This window comes from Triturus cristatus, chromosome 7 (genome assembly GCF_964204655.1).
Source record: "Triturus cristatus chromosome 7, aTriCri1.1, whole genome shotgun sequence".
NCBI lineage: Eukaryota > Metazoa > Chordata > Amphibia > Caudata > Salamandridae > Triturus > Triturus cristatus.
The window spans coordinates 725,874,622-725,889,758 of NC_140590.1; the positions used below are offsets into that span (position 1 = coordinate 725,874,622).

The following is a 15,137-nucleotide window of genomic DNA, read 5'->3' on the forward strand; positions in this document are numbered from 1 at the left end:
AAGGAGAGGAAGACTGTGCTGTTATCCCTTGTGGGGACATCGTCGGATTAAGGCAGAACATCCCATACTTGCCTCTCGACTCTTGGAGAGCGCACCCTCGCTCTCCGCTGATGGAGCTGAAAGATTTTGGCGGATTGACTGGTGGGAGCGGGGAGCTTCGGGCCACAGGTTCCCTTTTCTCTTCTCCCTAAAAGCAGAACGCTATGGACATTAACTTTGACTTTTTGCACCACCATCTGTTTTGGTTCATTATGGGGTTTTGTTTTTTTCACTGTTGGGGTCTCCTCCCCCTTACTGAGTTTTCCTGCGTGAGTACAGGACAGCACCTTTTGCATGCAGTCAGTAACTCCTTAGGGTCTCATTGGTTCTTGGATGCGCATGGCTCAGCTGGCCTCCAAACAATTGTAGTGCGTAGCATGCCCCCTTCCTTTGGCGTAGATGAGTGTTAAGATACTGACACTAAATGTAAAGGGACTCAACAACCCAGTTAAATGCAGGGTTATTCTGTCGCACTTGGAAAATTCCGGGGCCCATATCTGCCTATTGCAGGAGACCCACCTATTGTCAAGCGATACTTATAGAATGCGCTCCAAGGCTTTCCGGCAGCAGTACTACTCTTCCCTCTCTACCAAGAAGGGAGGGGTAGCCATCCTGATCACGCGTACGTTCTCTTGGAGGTAGGCGCTAAGGTATTAGAAATGAAGGGGAGGCTTTTGGCACTTTCAGTAACCATAGGGGGGCACATCCTGACTCTAGTCACCATATACGTTCCTAATGAGGGGCAGGAAATCTTTCTATATAAAGCAATTGGTGACCTTACCTCCACACCCGACAGACAAATCCTTATTGGGGGCAACTTGAACATAGTGTTCGACGGCCAACTTGACCATTCGGCGCAGAGGCAGGGACAGACAGGGGTCCTCTCTGCCACACACAGACAATGGATGCAGGATTTGCGACTGGTGGACCTGTGGCGGCACCTCCATCCCCACACACTTGACTACACTTTTATTCACATGCTCGAGGGACTTACGCCCGACTGGACTATTTCCTAACAACTGGCTCTCTCCTCGAGGCAGCGCGGACTTCGGACATCGAACCTCTCAGATCATGCAGCCTTGACTGAGACTTTGCCGTTTCCCCCTACCTCTGGACCATCATACTCCTGGAGGCTTGGGGATACGCTCCTGCACCACTCCAAAGTTGTCACTCGCCTCACAAAGACACGAGAAGACTTTCTAGCCATAAACGACATCCAATACAACTCAATTGTTTCCCTCTGGGAATCTCTCAAACTAGTTGCAAGGGGTGAATTCATAGCCATATCGGTTGCCGATAATAAGGTGCGCGAAGAGAAGAGGGGCGAACTCTCCAAGCAGGTACTTGAACTGGAAGGGATCCATAAGAAAACGGGGACCCCTCGAATCTGGAGGAAACTAAAAGTAGCCAGGGCGCAATTAGCCAGCCTTGATCTAGACAGGGCGGAATTTGGTGCTCTGCGCCTGAAGCAAGCGTTTTATACCGGAGGGTGGACAAATGCGGTCGCCTACTGGGCCATAAACTGCGCGTACAACAGGCAGCGACCGTCCCACTCATTCTCACTGATGAGGGCATTGAGAACACGCGGGGTATGGATGTAGCAAGTGCCTTCCGAGATTTTTATGCAAAGTTGTACATTGCACAGTCCTTGCCCACCCATAACCCATCCAACTACTGTCAGGGCATAACACACTCCAAGCTGACGGCCAACCAGGAAGCGGCCCTAGACAGCCCCATTAGAATTGAGGAAGTTATTTCAGCCATAGCTCGACTTAAACTCCTTTAATCCCCTGGCCCACACGGCGTACCGCCCTTTTTTTACAATACTTTCTGTTCATTTGTAACCCCAGTATTGGTGCGACTTTTCAATGCCATTGATGGCACTAGGGGGCTTCCACCCACCATGCTCGTAGCATCAGTGGCAGTCCTGCCAAGCCCGGTAAAGACACTGGTTTCTGTGCCTCTTACAGGCCAATATCTCTCTTGAACATTGACTTCAAGATCCTCACAGAGATCCTTGCGGCTAGATTGGGGCCTATGATGCCGGGTTTGATCGACCCGGATCAAGCTGGATTTGTCGCGACCAGGCAGTGCAGCGATAATACAAGACTGCTACTGCATCTCTTGGACAAATCCCACCGTCGATCAGAGGAGTGGGTCTTCCTGTCAATAGATGCAGAGAAGGCATTTGACAGGGTCCACTGGCCCTTCCTGGAGACCGTTTTAGAGAGGTTTGGCTTTGGACGCCGTTTCCGCCAATGGGTCTTTAGCAGCTACAGTAGTCCTCTGGCTACAGTCAGAGTCAATGGCTTTACTTCTGCCCCTTTTAACATAGCCCGGGGAACGCGGCAGGGTTGTCCGCTATCCCCTTTATTGTTCGCTCTTTATATGGAGCCCTTGGCCCAACGGGTCTGGGAGAACCAAAACATACAGGGGATCCTGTTTGGGAGGGAGCGGCACACTATTAGCTTTTATGCGGATGATGTTGTCGCCACACCAGTCTCCACACACCTCCATCCCGGCGTTTCTGTCCGAACTAGACACATTCACAGCGGCCTCCGGATTTAAGGTCAATGTGACCAAATCCCAAGCGCTGGGCTTCTCCCTGAAGCCAACCACTATCACTGCTCTGACCCAATCATGCCCTATTCGGTGGGATCAAAAGGTTATGCCCTACCTGGGGATATCGCTGGCTTTATCCTTTGATGAGACGACATCTCTGAATTATTCCCGATTACTGCAATAGACGAGGCAGGAGCTCAAACGTTGGTGGACGTTCAACCTCTCGTGGTTGGGTAGGGTGGCAGCCCTCAAGATGAGCATTTTCCCTAAAATCCTCTAACTCTTTCAAGCCCTCCCAGTGGAACTACAATTCGAATTCAACGCCTTTGTATGGGCAGACAAGCGGCTGTGAACTAACAAGTCCCTCGGTTTTCAACCACATGAGGAAGGGGGGGTTGGGGGATCCCTGATTTGGACCGCAACTACAAAGCAACACCGTTGCGGAATCTCTTAGAATGGGCTCAGCCAGACTCTGAAAAGAGCTGGCTCTTCATGGAATGTGTGCTAGCAAAGAAGGCTCTGTGGAAGGTTCCATTTCTTCGCAAGGCCTCCAGCCCCCCTGGGCTATATGGATCTCCTGTGCCTCGCGCCACACTGAAAGCTAGAGCCCTCCGCAGTGGTTTGACAACGTTCCCCTCGCCTCTCACTCCTATTACAGAGAATTTGGATTTCTCCCCAGGTCTTGACTGGGATGCATTTCGCCAGTGGAACACAGCTGGATTTAGGTCAGTGGGGCACTTTTTTGATCTCGAGGGCCCCTGATCCTTTGAGGACTTCAAGTTTGACTCCCGCATACCCGAAACGGAACGCTACCACTACCTGAAAATACTGCATTTGGCCCTGCAACCCCAAATCTGCCCAGGAGCGGATAGGTTCTTCACTTAGTACGAGTGCTGGCTTCTGTCGAAACAATTTACAAAGCAACTAATCACAGAACTCTACCACATCCTGTGCCCCCCAGAACCGGCGGTTAAGTCTGCGGGCCAAATGCCATGGGAGAGTGAGCTAAGCCGGACCCTGATGCCTAAAGAATGGGCTGATACAGGGCCCGCCATTACGCGCGTAACGCATCTAGCATTGAAACAGCTACTAAAATCATGTTCTATTGGTACCTTACGCCCTACCGACTTCATAAGAGCGACCCTGACCGTTCCGATACTTGTTGGGGAGGGTGCAACGCTGAAGGCACACTTTTGCACCTGCTGTGGGAATGCCCTAATCTCACTGCCTACTGGTCTTAGGTGCTGGACGAGATTGACAGCCATTTTGACACCACACTACTGCGCTTTCCTGCATATGTGATCTTGGGAGTGTCCAATAGGCTTACCTTTCCCCTCAAGTGCCGCAAGGGCAAGCAATTGGGAATGGCACTAGGGGCGGCTCTACAGAATATATTGACACACTGGGGCACAGATAGAACACCGACGGTACAGGGATGGTTACACCGCCTTTGGTACTTCCTTGGCATGGAGTGTATTTCTTTCTCATTGCAGGGAGATGGGGCTTCTTTTGCTTATATATGGCGACCCTTTGTATCCCTGCTATGTACTGAGTTCCGAGAGTTGCCTTGCGCGAGATACTTAAGGCTCCTCCGCCTGCCTGCGTTGAGTCACAGTGTAGACTAATGCTACTATTCAATCTGACAGGGGGTTGGGCCGGCTTTTCACTTTTCTGTCCAAGCACATTCAACGGGGAAGGAGATGGGAGGGGGGGAAGAAGGTGGGCACAGGGAGGGGGTAGGAGAGTTCTTCTTGTTTTCTTTTGATGCTATGTTCAGCGATATGAAAACTACTGGCCTATGATGCAGGTCTCATTATCTCTTGCATCTGTTTGTTGATAATTCAATAAAGAAAAGATTTCAAACTAAAAATGCACCGGCTGCCGTTGGAAGGTAAAGCTAACTACACCAAATTATAACAAGCATTGGAACTGCAACCAGTCAAGCATTTGTTTGAGTTGGAGCTATTGGCATTGTAAATGGCAATGTATTTTTCTTATGTGTTATGGAGTGTATGTATGTGGTGTGTAGTGGAACTATATGGGTTGGATTTGATTAGTTAGTTGTGTAAGTGTGTGGTGTGGAATTATGTGGAGTGGATTTGTGTAGTGGCATTATATGGCATGGTGTGCTGTGGAAATATATGGTTAGCAATTATGTGGCATTCAGTGTAGTGGGATTATGAGTAGTGGGATTATGTGTGGTGGAGTGGTAAGTAGTTCAGTTTAATTATGTGTTGTGCTGTTGAATTTTGCGGTACAATGTGGAATTGTGTGGTGTGGATTTGATGTATGTGGTGTGTAATTGTGTTGTTGCGTTGTATTATGTGATTTGGTGTTAAATTATATGGTGTGTACTGGAAATTTGTGGAGCTGAATTGTGTGGCATGGAATTGTGTGTATAGCTTTGCGTCTTTGGTGACGGAAAAGAACAAATAGGTAGGAGCGAAGCATCAGATCTGTGTGTTTTAAAAAAAGGAAAGAGTTAAAGCTATTGGCATTGTAAACACTTACCTATGTGTTATGGATTGGAGTGGATGTATATGGTGTGTACCAATTATGTGGGTTGGATTGGACTTGTTAGTTGTGGTATTGTGTGGTGTGAAACTGTGGTGCCGATGTGTGTATTTGAATTAAGTGGTATGATGTGCAGTTGTATTATGTGGATAGTAATTATGTATTTTTGAGTGTATTGGAACTATGTGGAGTGGGACTGTGTGTAATGGAGTGTAAGTATGTGGAATGGTATTTTGTGTTGTGGAGTGTTATGTAGTGGAGTTTAAAGAAGACATTATGTACAATTGAATGACTATTAAAAATAGAATTAACAAAAAATGTCTTCTCGTTTTTCTTGTCCTTGCAATGCTGGCAACCTTATCCTGCCTGTTGTAATGCTTGTTTATTATAGCTTTTTTGTTGTTATGAATGAAGGGACATAAACAATAGGAGGGTGGAGATTGAGAAATAGTACCTGAATTACTACACAAGCAGCGGACAGGCACTAGTAGAGAATCAACAGATACCAGATTTCAAGGGCACACTGAGGTGGTGCTAAGTAATGCTGAGGTGGAGCTGAGGTGGTGGTGTGTTGGTGCAGATGTGATGCTCAGGTGATGCTGAATGATACTGAGGTGGTGCTTAGTGATGCTGGGGTAGTGGTGTGCTGGTGTGGTGGTTATAATTACTGTTACTGAGGTGGTGCTGAGTGATGCGGAGGTGGTGGTGCTGCGCTGGTGCTGAGGTTGTGCTGAGTGATGCTGAGTTGGTGCTGTGTTGAGGTGATGCTCTGCTGATGCTGAGGTGGTGCTGAGTTGGTGGTGGTGCACTGATGCAAAAATGGTGCTGTGCTTATGTTGATGTTGTGCTGCATTGGTGCTGCGCTGATGATGATTTGATAGTTAACTGATGAGGAGGTGATGCTGAGGTTATAATGAGGTGGTGCTGAGTGATGTTGAGGTGCTGGTTCATGCTAAGGTAGTGGTGCTGCACTGGTGCTCAGGTGGTGATGAGAGATGTTGAGTTGGTGCTGTGCGGAGGTGATGCTGTGCTGATGTTGAAGTGGTGCGGTATTAGTGCTGAGTTGCTGCTGATGTGGGGCTGCTTTGGTGCTGAGGTGGTGATGCGCTGGTGGTGGTGCACTGATGCGGAGATGGTGTTGTGCTAATGCTGAGGTGGTGCTGCGCTCGTGCTGAGGTGGTGCTGAGTCATGCTGAGGTGGACCTGAGTCATACTCAGGTGGTGCTGCTGCACTGGTGCTCAGGTGTTGCTGCACTGAAAAGGAGGTAGTGCTGTGCTGATGCTGGGATGGGGCTGTGCTGATGCTGATGTGGTGTTGAGGTGGTGCTATGCTAATAAGAAGATGGTGCTGCGCTGGTGCTGCACTGATGCTGAGGTGGTGCGGCACTGATGCTGAGTTGGTGCTGCACTGGTGGTGGCTCACTGATGAGGAGGTGGTGCTGTGCTGAGTGATGCTGAAGTGGTGCTGAGTGATGCTGTGGTGGTTCTGAGTGATGCTGATGTGGTGGTGGTGCTCTGGTTCTGAGGTGGTGCTGATCTGGTGCGCAGGTGGTGCTCAGTAATGTTGACTTGGTGCTGAGGTGATGGTGCGCTGATGTTGAAGTGGTGCTGCATTGCTGCTGAGTTGCTGCTGAGGTGGTGCTGTGTTGGTGGTGGTGCACTAATGCTGAGATAGTGCTGTGCTAAAGCTAAGATGGTGCAGTGCTGATGTTAATTTGGTGCTTCACTGGTGCTGAGTTGATGTTGAGGTAAGGCTGAGTGTTGTGGATTCCGTCATCATCACCACCCTTTAACAGTGTTTCTTAAGGCTCCCTAACCACTAACGTTCAGATGCATTTCATTAGCAATAAAGCGCTACTCATACCAGTGTAGGGTGTCAAAGCACTTTCCATCACGCACAAATTACACAGAAGTAACCAATCATACGTGTATAAATTAGCGTAAAGGAAATGTTACATAAGACAGAGGACTTCAGGGTATAGGAGACACAAGTCATGCATATTGATAGGCAGCATTGCTAAAGAGTGCTTGGGCCCCAGAAGCACAAACTCAGAATTGCAAACAGCACACCATAGTTGGGGGTTCTCTTAAATAAAAAGAAACGATTTCTACCCAGATGAACCCTTTTTGCAACATTAATATCTGCTCTAATCTATACTTTGCAGTGCCTGCAGTTCTTTGATAACAGTTATAAATTCACTGTTCTAGGTTAGGATTTTAATTTATAAGCTGCAAGTAACAGAAAAGCAGAAACCCACTGACATATTTACATGTTATGCACTTTGTGTTCTGCATGGTACACTTTCTTTGCAACCGGCATATTAACCCTCTGCTACCTTGCAATGAGTCAAAACTTCTTCCACTAGACAACTCCATCTCTCCAGCAAGAACATTAATCACTGGAGTTTTCTTGACATTTTTATTGTCTGGAATTGCTTAAGGCCAGGAATGTGTCAGCCAGTGCTTTTAAAAGCAAAATAAAATCGGAAACACGGCCCCTCTGCTCTGAAGTCAATATCCAGTGTGATTGCATTGCCCTTGTGCCAGCCTTGCGTTCTTGTTCTGCATTTATTTAATGTACCACATTCAAATGCACATTTACAGGGTACATTGTTCCAGAAAGAAACATTTTGGCCTCAGAGCTAGACCAAGAGCAGAGACTTCCAACCCCTCAGCCAGAAGCCAAGCACAGGTCCTGGAGGGTAGGAAAGAACACATGCAGCATGCATATTAAAGTATCATTTGAAGAGTTGATTTAATGGAACTGAAACAATGGCTGTTTTTAAGAAGTGGTTTAACTTTTTAACATGATTGAGAGCTGCAGTAGCTAGATGGCATACTGTTGCAGTGTTGTTGTGCCTGTTTCTAGAGGAAATTAAAGGAGGCAGACTTAGACTTAAAACCACAATAATTAATTGCTTGCATTCTAAGCCAGCCTGGAAGCTGTCTTAAGGAAGAATACAAAAGAATGCCAGCCACATGGAACGTACTGAGAGGGTTAATGCTGCAATAAAATGTAAGCAGCTATGGGTCTGAGCATCCACGGTGTAATAGGAGGTTGAAAACATAATAAAATAGCCCCCCCCACAAGCAGATCAACAGAACAAAGCGTAATGATATTGTACTAAGTCCCTGCTTTTTCGAGGAAAAAGGTGGGACAAAGAGGCAGGACTGGCTACTAGTAAGCAAGGATTTTTAAAGGACATTGAAACAAACAAATGGGAAGCAAGGAATGGCATTTGGCCCACAGAAATATATGTAAACTAAAGTATACAAGAGGTCGTACGCCTCCGCTCGACCTAAAAAGCACACGAAAGGCAGCAGCCATCGACAGGGTGCTAAATCTAGTCTGTATCACTGGAGGATAGTATGGGGCCCTCACCTGGCACAGAATAGTAGAGATGCTGCCATGTGCTATAAATGTCCCCAGTCCAGTGGCCAGCATAATGTCCATGACTAGAGAAGGTGGATCTTGAGATGATAAAGGGGCGTTTCTTCAGCACTTTAACCATTGTTCTGCACAAATACAAAGAATTAAAACACAATACATTTTAGCAACATCCTACAAGGTCAACTATTCAAACTATCAGCAACATACAGGGATCAGTTACAATATGACGTGGCTTTCAGAAAAGCTCTTTTCACAATAACAAAAATAAAAGGAAAAGGGTATTTATCAGTAACTACTGTGCTCCAGCAACTTACTAAACCCAACACATGCATCACAACACGATGAGTATGGAACAGGTCAAATGTAAGACTCACAAGCCAACATATTTTGCAACCAAATGAAACTCGCCATGGGAAACAAGGCACATATCTTAACAGAGGCACATAATATAATATGAACTATGTAAATGCCAAATTACCCTGTTGATTAATTAACTGAATGTCGTATTTTATCATCTCAATTGGACAAATGTCAGGCAAGCAATGCTTCAACTTTCCATGACTTTAAGACACAGGATAGCCTCATACAACAATCTCATTTCTATCTTCAATGTCCTTGGAGATCGTCCTACTTCTCTTTTTATGTTAAACAGGACTTAGGTAGTCTTTCTTCAGTGTCTTTAGACCTGTCTCAATCAAACAGCAGCGTACTAACCTACTTCATGATGTCCAAATCTACAAAAACCGTGCCTTTTCTCTGAAACCCAGGTCTGATATCCAAAACACTGGTAAGGCTCTCTCGTGAGCAAGCTGTGCTGCTATGCCCCCTATGTTTTTCTTGCAGCACCAGCTTTCTAATGCTGGAGAGGAAAGTTGCCATTTATCTAGTGCTGTGCATTGTCATAGGCAGTTTGTCCAGCACCATAACCAGAGAGCTAGCAGGAGCTGCATCATTTCCTCCAGTCACACCGTGCACTGGGCACCATAAAATATGTACTATGCACAAAGCACCCTGTAAAGGCATTTAAACAGCTGTGGCACAGTCAACTAAGAAATCATATTGCAAACTCATCAACAATGTTTCTTAGGTCACCACTGGATGCATGACTGCCTGAAGTCTCGACCAAAGCATAACAGCAGCTCTCATCCTCCTCGACCTTTCCGCAGACTTCAACACATCTCCTACCACACTCTGATTAACAGACTCCACTGCATCAGCATCCATGGTAACGCACTCAACTGGATCTCTTCCTTCCTCTCCGGCAGAACCCAGAGGATCTCCTCAGCTCTCTTCTCCTCCGCACCCATAAAACATCTTAGGCGGCATACCCCAAGGATCCTCCCTCAGCCCCACCCCCATCAACATCAACATGATACCTGTGCAGACATCGCCCGCACCCACAGGCTGAACAACATCTCCTATGCTAATGACACCCAGCTCACCCTATCTCTCACAGAAGACACCAGCTCCACAAGGGCAAGCTTCCAACACACCATGACAAACATCGCCACCTGGATGAAGACCAACTGCCTCAAGCTCAACTTGAATAAGACAGAGGTCATCATCTTCAGAAAGAAGCCCTCCCCATGGGACGACGCATGGTGGTCTGCTGCTCTCCGCCCCTCACACACCTTCACCAACCAAGCACGCAACCTCTGAATAATCCGGGACTTCCACCTGACCATGAAGCAACAGATTAACGCCGTCTCCTCCTCCTGCTTCCTCACCCTTGGCATGCTCAGCAAGATCTTCCAATGAATCGCTGTCTCCTCCAGAAAGACAGTCACCCAGACCCTCATCGTCAGCCGACTCGACTATGGTAACGCACTCAATGCCAGAACCACCAAACAACTCCTGAACTGCCTCCAGACCATCAAGAACTTAGCAGCACGACTCATCCTCAACCTCCCCAGAAGGATCAGCATCACCCCCACCTCAGGGCTCTCCACTGGCTTAAAGATGCCTCTTTAAGCTCCTCACTCATGCTTATAAAGCCCCTCACAAATCCGGACCCTCCTACATCAACAACTGCCTTACATTCCACCGACTGACCAGGAACCTCTGATCCTCCACCCTCGCATTGGTCCTCCTCCTCTGCTTCCACCGCAGCTGATGTGGAGGACGCTGCTTTTCCTACCTTGCCGCCAGGTCCTGGAACAAACTCCTCCCTCCACCTACGCACCACACATTCTCTGAAGGACTTCAGGAAACAGCTCAAGACCTGGCTGTATGACAAAGGCTCACGCAAACCACCAGCACCTGGAGCCCCCCCGGGGTGACAAGCTGCACTATACAAGACCTTCTGATTGATTGATTAAAGCTTCATCTGTCATTTCAGGGTTATGCTTAATTTAAAGGATCGCCCTACTGTCTCCATAGCACTATTTCCACGGCACTGTCTTTATAACTGTGTCTATATAGCATTGTCTTTATGCTTAGAACTATTCACTGGGTCACCTTAGACTATATCATCTTAGTCTACAAATCAACTCAGCTGGCTGATTGTCTTGCCTTGACACAAAAGATCTATCTTCGATGTCTACAGATTCCTGGAGGTTATCGCCACTCAGGGATGTACTAGTGATATATCTCCTTATTCTCTCTGCGAGGTCATTACCTAAGGCTGGATTGTGTTCCAAGAGGAGATTTATTTGCTTCCGTAGAGTAAAATGCTTTACATTCTGTGTGCTAAAGAATGTACCCCTTGCATTTGAAAGTATGTTGTCATACTGTCGGTCTGAATCAGACCATGTTGTCTGAAAGTAAGGAAAGTCATCAGTGCCCAGGAGGCTGTCATTAGTTCTAAGATACTGATATCTATCCGCAGCTCCGTGAGTTCCATGTGTGCTGTATCAAAGAGAACTTTCAGGATCCGTGGCCCGTGCACCTGTGTATGCTGGATAGGCACAGAAACATGCTCCTCCAAACTACAGGGGTGCATGAGGCTTCTGCTGCAGAGAGCGTCAGCAGTACATGGAGAGTGTGGGCAGAGATGGGTGGGATGCTTCACGACTGTGACAATTCCACAACACGAAACACACAAGTGAAGTTAAGGCAAACTACTCATGTCAAAGCGCCAAGCAACCCTCAAAATACTTGCAATTGTGGCAACCATCTAAGATCCACAGAGTATAAGTTCCTTCTGCTTCAGAGAAATTCTTACTAAGCATTCAAGATACATAATTGTTTGAACCTAGTGGCCAGGAGATTGGAACCTTTCACGCTTTCTCTCACCAAAAGGTTTCAAAGACCTTTTATATACAGAGAGGTATTTTTTATAACACTTGAGATAAAGGATTTAGACTTTGTTGTGGACATCAGTACCGGATACATCCTTTCAAGAAATACAAACTTTGTTCACAGGAGGAACCAGTGAATCCTCAACTTGTACAGACTTTATGTATACATTACTTGAGTTAAGTATGGCATTAAGGTATGGCTGTATCTGGAGAAGATAGCATTTTGGAACTATGATACTGAACCTTAGCCTGAGAAGGAAACATGTGGTTTGTTTGGTTTGGGCCTTGTTAATGAATTTATTCTCCTTCATCACTAACTGTTTAGCTGTGGACAAAATAAGTATGCCCTGATGACATAAATCAGCCAACCGCGGCCCATGCAGGTAAAAGCGGTGGGTGGTGGGGCCCGGTTGAAGGGGATTCGACAGATGACTACGAGGGTAAATAAAATAAAAAATAAATTTGCCATCATCGTCATATTTGAAATTCCACACCCTACCCCCACCCGGCCGCTCATACCTTCTTATCTGCACGGGCCGCGGCTGTAAACAGCCAATAACATTAATTTGGTGAACACTCTATGAGTCGATTAGAGTGTTGCCATTTAAACTCTCCAAGGCCAAAATGAGTCTGTGTTACATCATTTTTTAGAATGAGGAAGCAGACTGAGTAAACCGTCTTTTACTTTTAGGAAAATAATGAGGATAGGCAACCTTCTCCGAAAGATATGAAAAGTGATTCAGATTAGTGTTGACTTTCTAGATTGGTTTATAACAAAATATTTTGCTTGACTTATCTGACTATAGCCATTCGTGGAGGTACCTGCCAACCACTCATCTGAGGTTATTTATACCCTCCTGTGAAGAAATCACCTCATTCATACTGTAACATGTTTTGTGGTTGGGATGAAATGGCAACAGAGTGTGGTACTGGCAGAATGCTGCCCTGTTTGTCATTGAGTGCGGGATTGAGCATTGGCTTGTAACGTGCCCACCTGATGGTACTGCGGTTTGTGCTTCAGCTGTTGCAGTTGTTGCTGGCATGTCTAATGCATGTCTCTAGTACAGAGATCTTTGTTCTGAGGCCAGAAGCTAATTCAAACTAGGCCAGCCCCAATAAACAGATTTTAAGTAAACAAAACGGGCCCAATAATTTGGCTGATGCTAGTTCAGAGCCTCCACTGATTTTGAAATGTCCTTATCTTTTTCGAGTACTATATCTACCTTCAGCCCAAAGAGATGTTCTGCCTTGAGCATTAAGGTCAAGAGATATATTTGTACTTTTAGGACAAAAGACTGAAATGCTAATATCTCACATAGTGATGCAATAGAAGGCTAATAATCTCTAATGCTCTACAAATACTGGCATGAGAGAAGGTTTTGTCCTCCTGGACATTGTGCTCTACCAATGGAATCAGTTCTACCGACTAGAACATGTACTACCTTACGACTGTGCACATGGTTGCTCTGAGACCTGCCATGTCCATGTGCTTGCTTTCCTCATCAGGAGGCAGCCCATCAGCAGCTGCAGCGTTGTGAGTATTCTTACAAGCTGTGCGTACCACCACAGATCCAAGTTCCACATGGCTGCAACATTGTCATTAGTAGAGTTAAAAAACATTCAACATTGGTAGATATTGGTTTGTTCTCCAAGTTAGAGTTTCAGTTTTAATTAGGAAATCATTCTCTTTCTCCTCCACATGCATTGTTACTCAGGCAACTAGGCCACATGGTGTTTCCAAGAATAAGACCAGTTTCGGGGTTGGTGTGAATGATCCTGTGGCAGACCAGTGTATTAAGTGAGACCCACTGCTTGACCACAGGCCTTACAGGGCTGGATCGGAGTCACACGCAATGTTGTGAATAATTTTGCTTTTGTGTTGGGTTCAAAATCTCCTTTTGAGGCCAATCATCTTTCAGATTGTGATTCCCATTTTGAGGGCAATCCCTGGAATGCGGTAAGACTTCCTTGAGGTAGAACTGGAATCTCCCTAGATTTTTCTGCTTTAATATGATTTTTTATTGGAGTGGGGGTTTCCGCTTCAGGAGGTTTTCACTTGAGGATGATCTTTGCATCGTGTTTATCTATTTTTCAAGGCTGATTTGTTGTTCCCTCACAGCTGATGTTCATGTAGCTTTAAGGTTCTCTCTAGATTTGTAGGCTTAGCTGGGTATTTTTTTTTTTTTATAAATATCAAATTTTATTAGGTTATCTCGCAATATATAGGGGTCGCAGCCCCACCTTGGCCACAGCGATGTAGGTTTAATTTGTATCAATATCCATATATCTAACAAATAACAACACCTACCAAACACGTAGGTGTCATAAACGATAAACTTACAGACAGGTTCCGGTCTCCAAATTTGTACAAGCGGTGCAATCATCATAGTGTGCCACATTAATAAACTGCTTACACATATTTAAAAAAAAAATAAACACTCATTGGGGATATACCGAAACAAAATAGCACAACGAAACAATTCTCAGGGGTCCGATTCAGGCAGCGGGGGCAGGTCAATACCGCGATAATCTGCCCATCTGGTCCATATTTTGTGGTGTTTAGCGGGGCCTCCACGGGCCTCGAAAACAGCAATCTCCGCCCCCATACATTTGTCCAGTTCAGTTTTCCATCTACGCTGGGTCGGGGGTGATGTCGCCTTCCACATTTGGGCTATATCTCTTTTGGCCAGTGCGAGAGCTAAAAACAAGAAGTGTTGTTTATACCTATTCCCCCCTATATCATCCGTGGAATGTAACAAGAAAAGGCGGGGGTCAAGCGGGAGATCCCAGGACAGCACCTCATGGAGACACGAGCGAATTCTGCGCCAAAATGGCTGTAATGCCGAGCAGCTCCAAACCGTGTGTAGGAAGGTCCCCGCCCACCCCACCACACCTCAGGCATACAGGGGACTGAATAACCCCCATCCGCCATAGACGTACCCTAGTGTAATATGCGCGGTGTAGATATTTAAATTGGATAAGCCGAAAGCGCATGGACACCACTGCACCCCTAGGGCTAGCGATGGCTTCGGTCCAATCATCGTCAGTGAGGTCAGGTATGTCTGCTTGCCAAGCACGCCTGGTCTTGTCCAGTGTTTTGGGTGAATGGGTTGTCAGTGTCTGATAGACCTGTTTGATCTTTTGAGGTCCTAGATCCCCTGTAAGCAGTCGCCCCTCCAATGGCTGAAACTCAGGGAGGGATTCTAATGTGTTGATCTGGGGACGAAGTGCGTGTTGGAGCTGAAGGAACTTATAGAATTGTGTTTTATGTAAATCAAAATCGGTCTGTAATTGCTGAAAGGATTTCATGGTGGTGCCGCGCATCACATCGCCAAGAGTCGAAATCCCGACACTGTCCCACCTTTTGAACCCCGTTAATGCTGCTACGGAGC

At 46.4% G+C, this 15,137-nt stretch overlaps 1 protein-coding gene across 1 annotated transcript in view; it reads right to left on the bottom strand.

Annotated features, from left to right (window-relative positions):
- The window catches only part of GAA (alpha glucosidase), a 467,310-nt gene that overhangs the window by 210,179 nt on the left and 241,994 nt on the right, over positions 1-15,137 (bottom strand). The window contains exon 13 of the mRNA XM_085617437.1: positions 8,498-8,631. Within this exon, the coding sequence (XP_085473563.1) occupies positions 8,498-8,631 (134 nt within the window). The remainder of the gene's footprint in view (positions 1-8,497; positions 8,632-15,137) is intronic.